Raw genomic sequence first — 20,682 nt, 5'->3', positions numbered from 1 at the left:
CACTTTGTGCTATTGAACTGTGATTTGTGCCTGTTCATTCCTCAGAAGATTAGTCAGCCATAATGTGGCCAAAGTCCCATGTGTATTGCTAGCTTAAAGGAGTATTCTTATCTCCCAAGATGTTCTGTATCCAGTGGTCAGACCCCACCAATCCAATGAATGGGGAAAACCTGTCCCTGGAAAGAATGGTATGTACGCAGCTAGGGCTTCATTCATTCTCAGTACTTGGCAATGTTTGGAAACCCCATTAAAGAATGAAGAGTGTGACTGAAATATAATGTCTGTAAATAGTCCTACAGCACTTTCTGCTATGGCTTACACAGCTGTTTTCTAGACTGTCATTTAAGTTTTATGATCCTTAGAGGTTTTTTATATACTAAAAGCTTTTGTTGTTTTTTTCCAGGTGGAATGAACCTTCCGTGTTGACTGACTCAAGTTTTCTTTAGGAATTCTTTAGTGGTGTCCTACAGCTGAAGCCACTCTGTGGCCATATACAGTACAGATCCGGAGTTCCTTAGGATTTGTGAACTCCTGAAGGTCTCCACCACTGTATCGTTTTTGGGACTATTTTCATCATGGTCCTGTCACAAAGGCAACGAGATGAGCTGTAAGTTACTTATAAAAGCCTTTTACACGTTTGTTGGTAACATGTGCACACATAACTTGAGGTGTCTTTACCTGTGCTTACAATTATAAGCTCTTATACATAATGCTTGACAGATCCGTTTACAGACTTGTTATTTTCTTTGTGTAAGTGCTCAGTTCTGTTGAAGGGCTAATAAATGCTAGACTGATGTACTGGAATGTCCCACCTCAGTGTTACATTGCCCTGCCCATGGCCTTCAGCTGAGTCTGGGTGTAGTAGACGTGATACAGTAAGAAACAGGCTCGGCAGGTTTGCTTGGTGATGAAGCAGCTTGTGCCGTTAAAATCAAAGTGATGTTGCCTCAAAGGGAATTTGGTGCTAGGCTTATGCTGCCCTATTTGAGGCCAACAAAAACTTGTGGTCAAGATACTGGGCCATTGGTATAATACTGTCCGCAATTACACATCCATTATTGCAGACAGTATAGTAGCTGTTGATTTCAATTAACCCTTTTACTCATCCATAATTACTTCGGATCCATGAAGGGGTTGCTATCTTACAGGAAAAATTACTTTAAAAACCTTTTGTATTAACCGCTACGTGTTAAATTGAATATGTATGAACACATACTATGCACTATTAGCAATAGAATTTAAAGGGTAAATTACTTTTTTTTTCTAGCTATATATTTTATACATATTTTACACAGTTTACAATGTATATGTTGTCTGCCTTTTGGTAACGCATCTGACACATATTGGATACCCTCTCCTTTGAACTAGTGGCAGGGGCAGTTGCAATTTACTAAATACCTGGGTTTCAGTATTTATTGGCATGTTGTAAATGTGTTTTATGGGTCATCTTCATTTAGCAAGCCTGTGATTCATGTGGGAACCGGTAGGTCAGGTCATGGCGCCAGACAGGTTCTGTGGGTCAAACGTTCTAAATGCTTCTGTGCTACAGCTTGTGCTTTGCCTTAATGGGTTATTCCTCAATCAGTTGGTTGAAAAATTTCACAGACTCCTTTTGTGCCATCTGAAGACATTGCCTGAGACTTTTGACTGAGTTATCTGAGTTCTCATCCCTGTAATGGAAGCCAGCACAATGACATAGATTGCTTTAAGGACAGATGAGTTTTGTAGAGAGAGAAAACCTTGCTTTGTACCTCCTGCTATCTGGTGTGAACTTCACCTTAAGCCATTGAAAATACAGTATCCAGTAACCTCCCTCCCCCCTTAAGGTTTTGTATTAGTGTTGTATGGTTTTCTTAAGCCACTATTACATGGGGCGATGGAGAGGAGCAAACAAGCGCTGTCAGCACTCCTCATTCCCCGCTTGTTGCCCGAACAATCTAGCGCTGATAGCTAGATTGTCCGGGCAGCCCGTAGAGGATAGCAGCTGCCTGCTGCTGCCGCTCCTGTTCCACGGAGCGAAGTCAGCAGTTTGTTGCTATCTTAGTTGTTTGACGATGATCAGCCGACATCGCTCATGTCGTTGTCTTCTATTACACCAGACTATTATCGGCCGAATGCGACCGATAATTGCTTTGTTTAATAGGGCCTTTAGCTGCAGGAAGAGGTGATCAGTTTAGTGGCCACAGTGGTGGCTTGAAAAACATTTTGTATTTTCTTATTTATCATCTAATGGGTCTTAGACCATAAGGAGGAAGTTAAGCTGAAGATTGAAATTCAAGCGGTCCCATACCTTAAAGGAGTTATCCAGCTCTACAGAAACATGGCCACTTTTTTCAGAGACAGCACCACTCTTGTCTCCTCAAGTAGCTGGCCCCCCACAATAGTGTCCCATATAGTAGCCATCCCCCTACAATAGTGTCCCATATAGTAGCCATCCCCCTACAATAGTGTCCTATATAGTAGCCATCCCCCTACAATAGTGTCCCATATAGTAGCCAGCCTTACACAATAATGTCCTATATAGTAGCAAGCCCCCCACAATAGTGCCCTTGTAATAATGACTGAACTGGTAGCAGGCAGGTGATGGGTAGACATGGGGCAACACAATCAGTATCAATAAGGGGGCAGGCAGTGCACCAAGTTACACACCAGCCCATGTTCTGACACCATACATACAGTACAAAGTATGCTAGCCTGTGTCCAGTGCTGTGTAGTAACCTGAACACCACTGCCACCTTAGTACCTCTGCTGGTGACAAGGGCTCAGTTGGTCCTCTTGCTGTCTTTGGAGAAGGGCCAAGGTGATAGCACATAACTGCCTCTCCTAGCGTGGTACCCCATGCCTGGCGAGCAGGATAGCCAGAGCCTGCTGCAGCCAGTAAAGGCCCTTGTGTGGTGCTGCCCACCATGGTGGGAGAAAGTAGAAGGAGAGTGCTTGATTCCTGCTCGAAACGTGTATACACGTCTAAAAAGCACAGGTACACAGCCAAAAAAATGCATAGAAAACCCAATTGTCTCGTCTATGCAAAACAGCGACCCATATGTGCAAAGCAGCAACAGAAATAATCTATTCACAACGCGTTTCGTTTTGGCACATCAAAAAGAGCCTTTCTTAAGTGGGAGAAAAGCATTTTACCTCTTACATGCAGCTTTGGCTCATGTGACTGGGGGGGAGGAGGGGAAGTTAGGACTGAAACTGCCTGCGGCCTAGAAGTAAGCACATCGCAACAGTTTATATATTATGGGTGGTCCAGAAGACCGCTCATATTATAATCTGTTGCAATGTCCTATTGGTGGTCCAGCTCTAGGAAATCAATTGATTTCCTATGTGGGCCAAAAATGGTGATGTGTATTTGTCTGTTTCACTGGCTTAGAGTGTGACAAATAGGGTCCTGTTCAGGATTACCCATACTTTCTCTTCATATAGTCTAATGGGGCATATGTTTCTAATTCATTGGCTCCAAGCCTAATCCAGCTTTCATGCAGTGACTTATAAGCATGTACATATTATGTCTTAAACAACCAGCTCCTGTATTGGTATCCTTCTTGAGAAAATAGATGATTTTAGAATGGATTGATGTAGAGTAGTATAATAAGTACAACCCTTGTGAAATGTGTGCTGTCTATCCACAGTGTGGACCATTAACCTCTAGTATTGATTCAGACTCCAGCTGGGTTTGTAAAGCTCCCTTGCCCTGTGAGCAGTAGAGAGGAGCTGAATGTGCTTTGTGTAGATGTCAGCTTTTCTGTGTAGGACGACATGCAGAAGACGGGCACAACCTCCAGCCGACCTTGTCTGCTTCACCTCAGCAGCTGGATGTTTTATGCATCTGTTAGGCAATAAGGATTGTTTAGGATTATTACTTTAAGACATTTTTCTTTACCTTTCCTATACTGTTTTGAATATAGAATATTTTTTTCTAGAAATCCCCAATTCTAAAATGCATTGCTTCCTTTTTTCTTGTGTAAGGGTGCTTTTAGGCGCTCCGATCTTTGGCCGTACGCAGTCGCAAGTGAGTGCCAATCGGCGAGATCAGCAGTGGCTTACAGTGCCTTTAAATGGCCCAACTAATCAAGCATCCGTTTACTGTATCGTTCGTGTGGACATTTATAGGGGTAGTGCAGCGTTTAACTTTTATTCTCTTAATAACAAACATTACAAAGTTATACAACCTTGTAATGCGTGTTGTTTAAATGAATGCACCCCTTCCCTGTGTTCCCCCCCCCACCCCTGTGATCCCCCCACTATGCTCAGCCAATGGCGGCTGAGCGGCTGATGACGTGGCAGAGGCCGGTCGGCATGAGGGACGGCTGGGGCGGTCCGGCCGGCCTCCAGAAGATGAAGTTGTCGACCCAAGATGGAGGCCGGGGTCGACAGCGAATACGTAAGTATAGTGCTATAGGAAAGATACAGGTGCCGGCAATGTCTAAAGACTTGAAGGAAGTTGCAGCTCAGGCACCCCTCATCACATACCACAAAAGCCGCACCATTGGGGACAGCCTCAATGTGAACACGTGCAGAAAGAAAAAAAACGGCAGATGACTGGTTCACCAGAACTCCCCTGACAGGGAATAAAAAAATGTGGTAGCTGCAAATACTGGCCGCAACTTATTCCTACAGCGTATATAAATCCTAATGGAGTAGATTGCTATATTAATAGTCTCATCACCTGCAGAACTCCTTACACTGTTTATGCGCTTGTATGCTCATGTCACCGTTTCTACATTGAAAAGACAAAAACGTCCAATGCAGGGGCGTAACTAGAAATGGCCGGGCCCCATAGCAAACTTTTGATTGGGCCTCCCCCCCTCCTTACCTAAGGAGCAAAAAATATTACCAAAATTATCATACATTATTACCATATATATACTGACTGATAACACCACTCTGCTACTAAATAAGATCCACTGTACAAAGACCAATATTACCTTATACAGTGACCATATAGCAGAAGTACCAGCTATACACAGGCTCTGCATATAATAAGTGACTACAGTGCAGTTAGAGCCAATGACTCACAGGAGACGTCTTCTTTGAGTGAATTACAGGGGCTTCTTTTCCGATCGGCAATGCTCACTTTTCCTCTTCTCCATCCGGCGCGGCCATCATGAGGACTTCTCTCAATCACGAGTTGTTCACGTAGGATCTGCCAGACAGATATTTTAGGCCCCTCACTCTTGCACCATTAAAAAGAGAAGAAAAAAGAGGGCCCAGCGCCTCGTGTAATACTATCAAACAAGGAACGGTTATTGAAGAATAATAGGCTGCTCACCTTTTTGCCCCTTGGGCTTTATGCGTATAACCCCTCACTGTCCGTGGGGGTACCAGTACGACGGTGGTCCGTGGAGTGGCAGGAGGTTTCCAGTGGCTAGGATACAGGAGGGCTGCTAAAGCTGATTGTACCACAAACGGGATGCTCCCAGCTACGGGGCCCGTGGAAGACAAATAGTGAAAAAAATAAAATAAAAAACAGGGTACTTCTTACTCAGCGCTGCCCAAGGAAGACATCCAAGAGTTGCCAGATAGAATAAAGATGCAATTTATTCATAAAAAGCACAGAAATTGACGCGTTTTGGGAACAAGCAGCTCCCCTTTCTCAAAATAAGGTGCATTTGAGAAAGGGGACCTGCTTGTTACTGAAAAGCGTCAATTTCTGTGCTTTTTATGAATAAATTGCATCTTTATTCTATCTGGCAACTCTTGGATGTCTTCCTTGGGCACTGCTGAGTAAGAAGTACCCTGTTTTATTTTTTTCACTCTTGCACCATCATCCTCCATATCTATATTGCATTTCTGTGCCCTCATGTAGTGGTTAGTCCCCTGTGTATCCATATCGTAGTTAAACCCCGCTATGCCCCCAATATACCCCTCTATGCCCCTATATAGTGGTCAGGCTCCTCTCTGTGCATCTGTATAGTAGTTAGGCCTCCCTGTGCAGGTAACCCTCCTAGTAGCTGGATGTGACACTGTCGGCTACAGCTACTCCCTTGCAGGCCACAGGCCTAATGCAGCTACAAGGGAGTGTGACGGTGGCTGGCTATTCTATGGGCACTTTCACCCATACAGTATCGCAATGGATTTCATGCTGTGAGTTCTGCAGTGAAATCCGCAGTGATACTCTGTAGTGTCATTCCCTATTGCTGTACAGTCTCGCAGCAGAATGAAAGTCTGTGGCCCCTTCCCACTTAACCCACCGCTCTCCGGCTAATACATTACCTGTCCGTGTCCGCGCTCCCACCTGCTTCTCTGGCTCCCTGGCATCCTGCTCAGCCAATTTGTGGCTGCGACCGGACAGCGCACTAACTGACTTAGCAGGACGCCAGGGAGCCAGAGAAGTGAAACCCACTATGATGCGATACATGTGAAGGCAGCTACCACTGCAAAACAGCAACTGTCTAGGAATTGGGATTGTACAGTGGTTGCTGCAACTGAATATGAACAGTGTGAGCCCCCATACCGCCCATATTACAGGATAATTTACTAATATATACACATATCTACACACAACATATTGTACTATCACACAGAAAGATATGACGTAAATATATCATAGATGCACAAACCCATACTGTACAAACAGGCAGATATACACAAGTATGCACACACACATCACACAGATACAAACACAGGCAGATTACACATAAATCCACAATACATGTATACACACACACACACATTACAGGATACACAAATATGCCAACTACACAGACACAAACACATGCAGATTACATATATACCTCCACTGACACACACAGACACATAACATAGATGCAGAAACACACACATTAATTACACAGATGGATATGAACACAGTCACATATACATACACTTATAATACACACATACACAGTCATACATACACTTATTATACATACATACACAGAGAGACCAATATGAACACAGTCACACACATACACTTATTATATACACACAGTCAGTCATACATACAACTATTATACACACATACACAGTCATACATACACTTATTATACACAGTCATACATACACTTATACACACATACAGTCATACATACACTTATACACACATACACAGTAATGCATGCACTTATACACACACACACACACACACACACACAGTCAGTCATACATACACTTATTATACACACATACACAGTAATGCATGCACTTATTATACACACATACAGTCATACATACACTTATTAAACACAGTCATACATACACTTATACACACATACACAGTAATGCATGCACTTATTATACACACATATACAGTCATACATACAACTATTATACACACATACACAGTCATACATACACTTATTATACACACATACACAGTCACAGATACACTTATTTTACCCAGTCACACATACATACACTTATTATACACACATTACACACTTATTATACACACATTACACATATAGACCAATGTGAACACAGTCACACACATACACTTACTACTTATACATGAGGCTGGGGGGTCCACTTGAGAAGTGTCTGCTCCAGGTCAGGACTGTGCAGCCTGCAGCCCCTCCCCCTCCGCACCGACTGCAGAGCTGTACACCGGAGGGAACAGGCCTCACTGCTGGCAGGGAGTGGGAGGCAGGAGAGGGGGCCCACAGAGTCTCTGCCTCTTCCTGTCACCTGGAGAGGGCACATCAGGTGACAGCTGCTGAGGAGGAAGACCGGTCGATGGAGGTTCTGCAGCCTGTGCACAGAGAGTGCAGGGGGAGCGGGTGAGTCATGCTGATGCAAGAGCCCAAAAGAATCATCAGCAACTCTCGTCCCCTTCCCCTGCACTCTCTGTATACCAGGCTGTCTACAGCATTCACTGAAGTGTGTGGGAGGCGGCGCCGGGCCCCTGATGGCGGCCCCTGCAGGAGGGACTGGCAGGGTCCGGAGCCACTGGCTCCTGACCCTGTCAGATATAGCTGTACGAACTGTGAGTGCTCACAATGAAAGCAACATATCTTCTGAAAGGATTTGCAGCACCCGGGAGGCCTGCTCGGTGGCCGGATGCTGCAAATGACAGCTCAGGGGGCCTGGTCCATTACAGGATCGGACACCGGGCCCCCTGATGCGCCGGGCCCCATAGCAACAGCTACCGCTGCTATGGCGGTAGTTCCGCCACTGGTCCAATGTGGACTAGGTATAAAGAGCATGCATATTCGGTGAGGACGGGGAAAGGTGTTCCCCGCCTCATTGAACACGTGAATTCCGTCCACAAAGGTGACACAAGCTCTTTGCGATTTCTCGGCTTAGAGAAGGTGGACCAACCTGATAGGGGAGGAGATAGACACCAGTATCTCCTTAGAAGAGAGGCGATATGGATTGCCACCCTTGATGTGACCAGTCCCAATGGCCTCAACGAGAGGAATGATTGGAGTGTTTCCTTAAGAGAGAGGTTGTTTTTGCATATTATATTTCGTTTTCACTTATTTTGAATACCATTCACTTATGCACGATGTAACCTATTTAAGCTACCCTCCCCTGGTAGTGACGTAAGACTTGACAAAGCGCTGAGGCGCGAAACAGATGTCTGCTACACGCTCCCGCACCCAAGCCATCGCTTTCCCCCCGTGATGTCTGAATAAACGCATAAAGAGATCATTTCATCCGGTGAGTGCTTGGACTTATTTTCTGTTTTTATACAGAATACGTAAGTATAAAGCACCACACTTCCGGAGTGGGGTGAACACGGGGAAGGGGGCCTTTCACTTAAATAATACACATTACAAAGTTGTATAACTTTGTAATGTTTGTTATTTAGTGAATAAAAGTTAAACGTCGCACTACCCCTTAAAATCTATTGCTATCGGCCGCACATCCCTTGTTTTAAACAAGATGATGTGTGGTAGATTTTAAAGCCTGCACAAAAGATGCGATCAGTGTTGTTCCTGCTCCTCAGCTGATAGCTGTTACTTTTACACTGGCCGAATGCGGGCATTTCTAGCAACGCTCCTGGCTGATAATCACAATGTGTAAGGCTAGTTTAACACATGCTGCACCGCAGCAGATTTCACGCTGCAAAATCCACTGTAATACTCCTGTAGTGTCATTTTCTATGGCTCTACGTACTCAGATTTTCATTCCGCTGCAGGAATGTAGCCCCTGTCCACTTAACCCACCACTGCTGGCCTAATACGTTACCTGTCCACGCTCTCTCCTGCTGCTCTGGCTCACTGACGCATGTGATGTCCTGCCGCAGCCCCTGATTGGCTGAGGGGGACGTCAGGGAGTTAGGAGCCTGAGAATCATGCTGGAGGGCGGACAGGTAATTTATTAGCCCGGCAGTGGTGGGTTAAGAAAGCAGGGGCTACATCCTCACTGCATATTTTCAATCTGCTGCGAGAATGTAGAGCCATAGGAAATGACACTACAGAGTATTGCAGCAAACCTTGCTGTGTGAAATCTGCTGTGATGCTCACCTAACTGGCCTAAAAAGGCCTTAATTTTTACTGAAAGGGGTACTCCGGGCAAATTACATAATTTAACACTGCACTTACAAAGGAAAGTTATATAACATTGTCATTTACACTCATTAGGACAGCTGTAAATGTTACCTGTTTTTCAAAGAATCAAATTCCCACAGGAAGTTCTGTAGTTCAGGAAGAAGGAAACGCATCACGTCTCAGTGCTGTTCCACAGGTGCCATATTGAGACGTGATGTATTTCCTCTCTGTCACAGGGAAACCCACCCCTCAACACATCCTCTGCCCGCCCCACTCCTCCTCTGCCCGCCACACTCCTTCTCTGCCCTGCCCAGTTTTACAATACATACTATATTATCTGTCGGGCTCCCTCCTCTGCACAATCTGTCTCCTCTGCTTCTCAGTCATTCTTGAGAACATCGGCAGCTGCCTGCAGCATCTGATGTCACAGATCTAATAGGAGGCATTTGGCACCCTGTCAATGCCAGATACCTGCTAGGAGATGACTGGTGTCTGATGCTGCAGGATTCTCCTCCAGAATGACTGAGAAGCAGAGGAGACCTCGGACACCAGATTCAGCTATAACTCATAGTCCATATGTCTATTATATATAATATCTATATCTTATATCTATCTCTATCTTATATCTATCTCTATCTTATATCTATCTCTATCTTATATCTATCTCTATCTTATATCTATCTCTATCTTATATCTATCTCTATCTTATATCTATCTCTATCTTATATCTATCTCTATCTTATATCTATCTCTATCTTATATCTATCTCTATCTTATATCTCTCTCTATCTTATATCTCTCTCTATCTTATATCTCTCTCTATCTTATATCTCTCTCTATCTTATATCTCTATATATCTATCTACAGCTTGCATGAGCACAACCACCATCAAGTATCAGCATGGCATGATGGTGGGGGTTGTATGTGTGCAAGCTGGAGTTGCACAGCTTTCAGAACTACTACCACCATCATTGTCTTTTGGACAAGATGCTGGTAGTAATTTTGCAACCTGTGCAACTCCAGGTTGCACAAACACAACCCTCAGCATCATGCCATATTAAAAGTAGACAATGGTGGCTGCAGTTTTTATTCACTGGACACCCAAATAAGGTTGCTGGGTTGTCAGTATTTCCCATTACTGCTTGTGTAGGGGACTAAGCTCTGCAGTGGGAGGGGAACAGATGGAGGGAGGCAGGGAATAGAGGAGCTAGGCATGGGGGGCGGGGTGTGGGCATGGGCACGTTTGTGGGTGGGAGGAAGAGGTGGTAGGTTTACAGAGGCAGGCCAGGGAAACAAGGCATTGTGGGGACTGTAGGAATATGCAGCACACAGGCACTGGTCCAAACAGGAAGCTGGAGATGTAATCAGCAGCAACAGAGAACAGTGCAGGGGGCAGCGAGAGCAGCGAGAGTGGGAAGAAATGTGACAGAGAGGAAGCCAGTAACCATCCCCCAGTGTGTGAGGAGTTTAGATTTTACAGGGGGTCCCTGGAGTACTCCTTTAATTGATGTTGTGGAGCTGAAATATGTCTCACAAAATGAAGGTAAGTGTAACAACGTTCATTTTAACAAACTTCTTATGTGTCATAGCGACGTGTCAGAAGTTTGTATTGGTTGGGGTCCTGGTGCAGCAGTGTGCGCTCTGCTTCTTCTTTTCCACTCTAAACAGCTAAAATGCGCTGCTGTGTGTCTGCCCCTTTGTTCTTGCGATCGCCAGGGGACCCCCACCGACACAAACTTCTGACATGTTGCTATAACATGTCAGAGGTTTGTTCTAAATAACTACACTTCAAAGGATATAAACACCCTTGGTGCATGAAGAAAAATACTTTTGCATATAATGAAGCTTAATTTTTTTTCTGTATATCAAGATAACCAGTCAATTTCTACAGTCTTCGCTTCATTCATTTTCTGACTGCGATACCTGGGGCTTGTCATGTGGTCATGTCAATCCAAGTAATACATGGTGAATGTGACCAGGGTACTGCTCTCCTCACTGGCCACAGCATAGTTCCTTTACTGCTTTTCCTTTCTACAGCCCATGAGGCATCCCCTCTGTTTTGTGCTTACAATCAGTGATGCAGAAAGCTGTGGAATTCCCTTTACCCTGCAGAGTTGGTGCTAGGTACTCTGCTGCTTCCTTACACGGCCTATAAGGTTCACCCTCCTCTTAAATGTATTGTGGCCATTTCTTCCTATCTACAGGGAGCTGCACTTCATAAATTCTTTTTTGTCCACACTCTGATCTACCCTGTACCCCCTTCTGCTGCTAAATGTAGCATTTAGACAAAGGACTGATATGGCCTAGTCACTTATGTGTTACAAATAGAAGGTATTATCTCTGCATACAGTATTATCACAGTGCATATTTATGTGCCCCTAGAACAACTCCTCCTAATCTCTACACATTCTGGTCACTGTCACAGGTTATGTGTGGTATGAAAATGTCGTAATTGAATACACTTATACATCTGTTCTCGAACACAATCTGTTATGGCAGGCTGTTCCAGAACCTAGCAGTTTGATAACTGAGCTATTTTTTTCCCTTTAGGTTACAAACCCACTTGCCGGATCTGCAGCGAGTCTCCTTGCTGCGTTTTTGCAGCGAGACTCGCTGCAGATCCTGGCCCTATACTTTCAATAGCAGAGAAACATGTACATCCCTGCTGCGATTTTGTCTGCAGCCCGCCCCATTAATCCCCCGGCCGCCGGACATTATACATTACCGGGTCCCCGTTCCTGCTTGCTTTGGGGCTCCCGGTGTCTTCACAGCCCGCCCGGCCAATCAGTGCGCTGCGGCGGGGCAGCGCACTGATTGGCCGGGCGGAACGTGCCGGGAGCCGCCGAAGCAAGCAGGAGCGGGGACCTGGTAATGTATATCCTGCCCGCCCCGCAGCCCCCGGCCGCACGATCGCCCCCAGCCCCGCAGCCCCCGGCCGCACGATCGCCTGCAGCCCCCCGGCCGCACGATCGCCCGCAGCTCCGCAGCACCCGGCCGCATGATCGCCCGCAGCTCCGCAGCACCCGGCCGCATGATCGCCCGCAGCCCCCGGCTGCACGATCGCCCGCGCGCTGCGATGCTGGGGGCGATCGTGAGGTCGGGGGCTGCAAGGCTGGGGGCGATGGTGCGGCCGGGAGCTGCGGGCGATGGTGCGGCCGGGGGCTGCGGTGCTGGGGGCGATCGTGCGGCCGGGGGCGATATACATTACCTGATCCCGGCTCCTGCTTGCTTCAGCGGCTCCCGGCACGTTCCGCCCGGCCAATCAGTGCGCTGCCCCGCCGCAGCGCACTGATTGGCCGGGCGGGCCGTGAAGACACCGGGAGCCCCGAAGCAAGCAGGAATGGGGACCCCGTAATGTATAATGTCCGGCGGCCGGGGGGTTAATGGGGCGGGCTGCAGACAAAATCGCAGCAGGGATGTACATCCCTGCTGCGAGTTTCTCTGCTATTGAAAGTATAGGGCCAGGATCTGCAGCGAGTCTCGCTGCAAAAACGCAGCAAGGAGACTCGCTGCAGATCCGGCAAGTGGGTTTGTAACCTTAGGGAATAATGTAAATCTGTTTAATTTTTACACTCCATGGGTCAGGTGCAGAGTGCCCAGCCCAGAGTGTAAAGGGTTAAGTGGTGATGCTATAGCATCCTCACTTACCTCCTATGCAGTAAGTAGCTGTGCATATATAGCGCACAGGAGCTGTAAATCCCATTATATTGAAAGGAATCCCCACTCTAAACTGGGTTTCACACTCAGGAGCAAAAACCTTCTGCTTCTGAACAGGCCATTGACACTACTGCCACTGAGCCAGAGGCATACATTGTATGCCTCCTGCTCCATTTGCCAGCCAGGTAGCTGGAGGAGCAGAACACCTGTCAGGACTCCTGGCGGTGTCCTCATCTGTACTGCATCTTCTGATGATAGTCATGTGACTGTACAACTTTAATAACTGTTGGCTGAACAATAGTTAAGCCGCCAGTTATCTCCCTAAGGTTTGTTCGCATACCGACCAATGTTAGCCTACAGAACAAAGCTATGGTGGCAAATGTTTGAATACTGAATTGTTTGAACACAGGAGTGTTTGGGAGCAGAGCTACCACTGTACACGCGTTTATATTTTTGCATCTAGGTTAATTGGGACTAGTATGTAATATCCTATTTAATACATGTGTACCATTACAGTGTGCGTGTTTTTTGTTTTTGAGGAACATTGTAGTGTAGGTTGGTGATGGGAGTAAAGCGTTTGCAAAGTTACTCAGCCTTTATATAAACTGTGACTATTAACCCCTTAGCGACCCATGACGTATCTGATACGCCGGGACCCCGCTCTGAACGGCACCGATCCCGGCTGCAATCTGCAGCCGGGCAGTGCCTCTATTAGCTGGCGCGGGTGCCGTTGCCGCGCCGGCTAATTAAGCCCTTCAATGCAGCTGTCAAACCTGACAGCTGCATTGAAGTGCTTTCCTCCGTGCATCCCTGGTGTCTAGTGGCACGGATCTCCCCCCCGCGATGCGATCGCTGGGGGGAGATCCGTTCTTCTGCCCATGCCGGGCCTCAGCGTCGGAATGACGCTGATCCCGGCTCGGCAATAGATTGCTGTGGCCTGCAGCAGGCCATAGCAATCTATGACCGATCTAATGGATCTTTGCTGTGTATATACACAGCATTGATCTCTATGAGAGATCAGTGCTATGTATATACAAGCCCCCCAGGGGGGCTTCTAGTGTATGTAAAAAAAAAAAAAAGTAAAAAAGTGTTTTTATTAATAAAAAATCCCCTCCCCTAATAAAAGTCCAAATCACCCCCCTTTTCCCATTTTATAAATATAAATTAATAAATAAATAAATTAATAAACATATTTAGTATCACCGCACACGTAATCGCCCCAACTATTAATTTATCACATTCCTGATCTCGCACGGTAAACGGCGTAAGCGCAAAAAAATCCCAAAGTGCAAAATTGCGCATTTTTGGTCGCATCAAATCCAGAAAAAATGTAATAAAAAGCGATCAAAAAGTCGTATATGTGCAATCAAGGTACCGGTAGAAAGAACGCATCATGGCGCAAAAACTGACACCTCACACAGCCCCATAGACCAAAGGATAAAAGCGCTATAAGCCTGGGAATGGAGCGATTTTAAGTGACATATATTTGTTAACAATGGTTTGAATTTTTTACAGGCCATCAGATACAATATAAGTTATACATGTTACATATCGTTGTAATCGTAACGACTTGAGGAACATGCATAACAAGTCAGTTTTACCATAGGGCGAACGGCGTAAATGCAAAACTCCCCGAAATCAAAACAAATTCGTTTTTTTTTTTCAATTTGACAGCGCAAATGATTTTTTTCCGATTTCACAACATATTTTATGGAAAAATTATGCCTGTAATTGCAAAGTACAATTGGTTGCGCAAAAAGTAAGCACTCTCTAAGTCTCTAGGTGAAAAAATGCAAGCGCTATGGACTTTTAAACATAAAATGGAAAAAGCAAAAGCGCAAAAACGAAAATTGGCTTTGACCTTAAGGGGTTAAACTGCTAAACTAAGTAAAGGTTGCCGTGGACTGTAATTTAACAGCATCCTTGTCTTTGTATATTAGCTTTGTCTAGAAGTTTTTTTTTTTTTTTTTTTTTTTTTACAGTGTTCCTCCTTTTTGTTGAACAATTTTGCTTTTAGAGGACTTGAGTGATTATTGGTGCTGTATAATCCCATTTCTCTTGGCCCCATAAAAGTACTTTCATTGCACATTTATACAAGGAGAAAACTAATGTATTAGTCAAGATTAATGAATAAATTGCTGTGGTCATGTGTACATAGCAGAATTAGTGCACATTTGCTCCAGTTTTTATTTTGCCTGGGGTTGGTATATGTGTGCCTTACTGAGGTTTTATTGAGAACTTATTCTTGTTTCAGTTTCTAAAATTTTGTTCAGTTACAGTTATGATGTTATAAATGAAGGTAAACAAAATACACCTTCATTTATAACGTCGGGAACCATCTACTTAAAAGAAACTTGTCAATTAGGTTTCAGTGGTCTGCCCTTATTCCATGGTTTACTGTAGGTGAGGAGAACAGACCTAAAAGCAAATGGTACAGCCAGAGAGGAAACACCTCTGCTACAGTAAATAAAACAAATTGTTTGGGACCCCATTCACTGCATAGATCTGGCTGCGGAAGCCCCTCTGAATAGCGGATTTGTGAGGATGCCGCTTTCGACATCTCTTGATGAGACATGGCCTGTCCTGAGGTGATAAGCTTCTTCAGTCCTGTTGGGATACATTGAGGTTCTTTCAGTTTGTCATGCTCACCATGTTGCTAACTAGCTATACAGCTGGGTGACAGTGGCATATTGACCAGGCATTGTATTGCTGCTATTACACCCTACCAGAGGCATTATGTAATAGATCAGCAAAATGACAGTTCTCTGTATAAGCAATCAGATGTTCATTTTCCCTTTGGAGGGAAGGGGAGGCTAAAAAAAATATTTAAGAAAAAAAAAAAAAAAACCTCCACTCCCCTCTGTTCACTTTTTTCAAATGAAGACATGTAAAATAATTGCCGCCCCCTGCATGTCGTATTTCCTGCATTGTAAGAAGGTAATGTTCATGGAGAGTTTTCTAAAAACATGGGTTAAAACAAAAGTTAGTTAACAGAATGGTATGAATTAGAAGTACAGATCGATGTGCTGAAATCAATGTAACCTATAATGAAAAAAATATACATTTGGTGTCACTGTAATTGTGAACAGAAAAAGGTGTAACCTTGTCCATGATTCTTCTCCCTTTCGGTTCTTCTCCAGGTTTTGGTAAAAAAAAAAAAAAAAAGTAAAAAAAAAATCTAGATGAGGACTAAAATATTGTGAATTTGGAGTTAGGCAAGGAAAAAAAGAAAATTGACTGTCTTAATGAGGGTTTAAAGTGTCACTGTCATTAATTTTTTTTGCAGAAATCGATAGTACAGGCCATTTTAAGAAACTTTGTAATTGGGTTTATTAGCCGAAAAATGCATTTTTATCATATAGATGCAGTTTGAAGCTCTCCCCCCTGTCTTCATTGTTCTCTATGAAAAAGGGAGAGATGATCACCAAAACAGAACAAAGAGTTAATTTACAGCTACATCACCAGGCTCTCTCCTCTGACATCAGCGCTGACCTCTTGGACCTCGGTGTAATACTTTGTTCTCTGCTCTCTTTAGTGACTGTACCACCAGGCCCAGGCTGAAGCACTGGAGGCGGGCCGATCCACCCCCAGTGGGAAGAAACCCCAGCCCCTCCACGACGTGACTCCATTAGAATCAATTGAACCCTATCAAAAAGGGGCTAGGGTTTCCTCCCGCTAAGGGTGGGTCGGCCGCCTCCAGTGCTTCAGCCTGGGCCTGGTGGTACAGTCACTTTAAAGAGTACCTGTTATTAGAACAAACTTCTGACTTGTTATAACCAGGTCAGAATTTTGTATCATTGAAGGTCCAGGTGCTGAGACCCTCTGCTGCTTCATCTCTGCTCTCTGCTGAAATTATAATGGAAAACACCTGGCACTACCTTGTAACACGCAGGAACTCAAAATGGCACTCAGGAATATGAAGAGTTAATAGACTGTTGCAGTACTTGTGGTGCTCAGCGGCAAACAATGGCTGCTGAGGGGACGGGGTCTAGAGGACAATGATGTCACGGAGGGGAGGGGCCAACTGTGTTGATGTAGGTGGCGCTGTGGGCGTAAAGCCCCGCCCAGGTGGCACAAACCACCAACGATAAAAAGCCTTTTTCACTGGACCAAGCACCAAGAAATCTGTAAGAAAATAAGGTATCAAAACTGCAGAATTTAGGCTTTTCAGCTGTGTAGAGAAGTCCTCATACAGAAAGGGGGTGACGGATAAAACCTTTGACACGTCACAGAGACATGTTAAAGCTTTTGAACAGTCTGGATCTGATTGTTCAGACAGCAGCTGATCAGCAGAATGAGATGAGAGAAGTCTGTGTTCAGCTCGTTCCCTTCTGCTTTGTGTCACGTGACCAGGACAGACGCATAATGTAAGTCAAATGGAACCATCCTGCTCACATAGAACTTTAGTGGACTGTTTTGTGATACTATGGCTCGATTAACAGCGGAATCTGAGAATACTGTGCACTTTAGTTTGTTATCCAGTGATGTGCTTTCTATGGTAAAAACTAGGTTGCTGGACAGTGAAACTATGTGTTAAGGTGAAATGGTTTGGTGGCTTTTTACCATTTAAAATTTTTATATGTTCAGATATTGTCTGCATTTTATGTAAAATGTATCACCAGATATATCTCCCTACTGCCTGATCTGACATCAGATCATGGAGAGGTGCAGGGGCACGTTGGGCAGTACAGCTGATGGCATCTGTAACTTACAGCATGCAGCTCTTCTCTCCATGCCTGATTCCCTATTAAAGCAAATATCTAGCACATATGCTAGTAGAAGTTTTTATATTCACCGATCAGCTGTGCCACTCAGTTCCTCTGGAGATCCACCAATTCGTTCTGCAGTTATAAGCATTTTTGAGTGTGTCAATCAGCACATCTAGTGCTCTAGAGGTGGGCCCAGTGCACCGCTATAAAAAGCAAAAAAAATGCTGCAACCATATACATGCCTGTAACATTTGGTGTGAACCTTCTAGATAGATAAGGTGGAAAGTGTAGGAGGCGTCGCTAGTGCCCAGGAACTCACAGGGCTGGTCAAATGAAATGTCCAAAAGTGATCCAGCGAGACAGCCGTCCTTAATAAAATCCACTTTTATTTAATTATTTAATTCAGACAAGGACAATGCATTGTCCATCTGTTGGACTTTTTATCTTTGTCTGAATTAAATAAAAGTGGATTTTATTAAGGACGGCTGTCTCGCTGGATCACTTTTGGACATTCCAGTGCACCGCTACCTGTTCTCTTATTCATGCATCTCATATGAATAGAATTTGGCACGTTGGTGAGATGGGAGGAGGTAGCGGTGCACTAGGAGTGCTGGGCTCGCCTCAAGAGCCCCAAACATGCTGATTTATTTGTACAGAAAAATGACCCTAACTACAGAATGTGGCAGCGAATCTCCAGAGGGTCCCCCCAACCCCAGCAGGCCTGCATAGTGTACATAGAGTAGACTGCCACAGTATATGCCGAGTCTGTGTATACTGTTGCAGTACAATGTATGTATATAGTTTGGCAATCTCCTCCATGCACACTTTGCTGGCCTTGGTACTGTGCCCTGTTGCTCTCCTGCCCTGGTGTCCGCAGTCCCACTGTCACCTGTTAGGCCTCAGCTTTTGCCATGGCCCTGCCACCTCTTTAGGATGAAGAATATATAGGTTGGCCACCCACAGCGCACAGTAGCATCTCCTCTGGGTCCTGCACATCCTGAGCAGTGGGGAAACAGACCCTCATTCCTGCTCAGTATCTGTATACAGCTCAGGTCACCGAGGCTGCCAACAGCTGGCTCCACCTGCAGGACAAAGCACTGAAATTTTTTTCTTCTAAACAGTTTTTGTAGTTTTCAAAAAAACTGAATTGTGAGCCCCCTAAGGGCAAATTAATCAATTCAATTAATTGCCCAGCCATATGCCATATATGCATGGTGTATATCTATTTGGTAAGTTTTTGATGTTTGTTAACTTTTCAGTAACTTTCCTTTTCAAATGAACTATTATTACAGTGATTGCAAAGTTAAGCGCCTGTAAACAATAAAGAGGTTTCAGCACAAGCACCGTAAGTTCTTCTCACATCTGACCGGCTGGGGTCTAACTCCTTGCACCCCTGCTGATCAGCTGTTTGAGAGACTTGTGCTGCTTAGGATAGACTATAGAGATTAGTAAACCTTAAGCGTGTGGCATTTGCTTACCGGTGCGGCACTAAGGCTGCCTGAAAAATGTATACAGCCATAGGTTCCAGGGCTGACTCAAAACTTCTTCATTCATCAGTAATCAAATGCAGAGTGTTCAAAGTCAATTTGGACATATATAGTACAGTGCTGTTGAAAATGTATTATTAACCTCTTGGGGATATATGACGTACCCATACGACCCGGCTCTGAACCGCCGCGGTCCCGGGTGGCGCGTGTAGCCCAAGGCCACGGCTATTAGCGGGCACTGTCCGATCGCCGTGCCCGCTAATACAGTAATCAGATGCAGCTGTCAAAGATGACAGCTGCATCCGATTACCGGATGCAGCACTTCCCTGGGGTCTAGTGTGGTGGATCGCTCCTCCGGGACGTTTTCCTGGAGGAGCGATCCACACTTCTGTGTCGGCCGGGTGTCAGCTCCAAAATGGCGCTGATCCCGGCTCGGCACTCGGATGCTTTCGGCTGCAGCAGTGGCGCAAAAAATAAGGGCTCATGTGAGTTTCTAGGAGAAAAAATGCAAGTGCCATGGCCTTTTAAGCACAAGGAGGGAAAAACGAAAACGCAAAAATTGAAATTGGCCGGGTCCTCTAAAGGTCAAGCTCTGCCCACGTATCCCAATGCGCAGATGATAAAAGATCACTTTTTACTGGAACAAGCACCATGACGTATGATGTAATATAGGGTATGAAGACTGCTAAATTTACCCTTTACACCTGTGTAGAGAAGTCAGATTGCAAAAAGTGGGTGAACTCAGAAGATGTGGCTTGTATTGTGAAGATATTCTACAAATTGGTACAAACTGGAATTCGGTAACATGCTGTGGTTTTAAACATGGTTTTTCCATTTGAACAGTGTCGAAGTCAGAATCTCCAATAAATCTGCACTGTTGTTTTTGCTGCAGAAACATGCGTCTATGGCAAAATCCGCAATCTGCCACTGGTGTCAGCACCCTATACCCCACAATGAAGTAGTTCCCCGAGGACCTACACAATGAAAAGGGTTGTCTAAAGCAGGCAGCTGATTCAGTAGTCTGTCCTGGTGGTGCAAGGGTGCAGTCACATGACCAAATACCAAACACACTTGTGTCACTAGAAGGAACTGTTGCCAAGCAATCTGTCGAAAAACTTGGCTTGGTTTGCTGCTTAATAATGTCTGTGCTGCCATTTAACATCTTCATGGTTGGGTACAAGGATTGTGATCATATAATGTCTAATACCATTACCCTATTAGCATTGACTAAAGATGCTTGGTATTGGGTAAAACAATTTATGGTTTCAGATTATTTTCCAGTCAAACTAAATGATTCTGCATATATATGAATAGCCATCTCTGCGCATAGCTAGACTAGCGTCAGAAACTTCTTTCATACTTCTCATACAAATATGCCTTTTTATTTCAGAA

The 20,682-nt window shown here is 44.9% G+C and overlaps 1 protein-coding gene across 1 annotated transcript in view; it reads left to right on the top strand.

The window, feature by feature from the left end:
- Positions 1-20,682, top strand: part of PAFAH1B1 (platelet activating factor acetylhydrolase 1b regulatory subunit 1) — a 56,987-nt gene that overhangs the window by 23,727 nt on the left and 12,578 nt on the right. Inside the window, exons 2-3 of the mRNA XM_069944715.1 lie at positions 404-607; positions 20,681-20,682. The exon at positions 20,681-20,682 is cut by the window's right edge and continues 83 nt beyond it. Coding sequence (XP_069800816.1) covers positions 576-607; positions 20,681-20,682 — 34 coding nt within the window. The 5' untranslated portion in view covers positions 404-575. The remainder of the gene's footprint in view (positions 1-403; positions 608-20,680) is intronic.

The sequence above is a fragment of the Dendropsophus ebraccatus genome, chromosome 11 (assembly GCF_027789765.1).
Source record: "Dendropsophus ebraccatus isolate aDenEbr1 chromosome 11, aDenEbr1.pat, whole genome shotgun sequence".
Taxonomy (NCBI): domain Eukaryota; kingdom Metazoa; phylum Chordata; class Amphibia; order Anura; family Hylidae; genus Dendropsophus; species Dendropsophus ebraccatus.
Note: the sequence above shows the minus strand (reverse complement) of the source record. Positions and strands in the feature narration are given on the sequence as shown.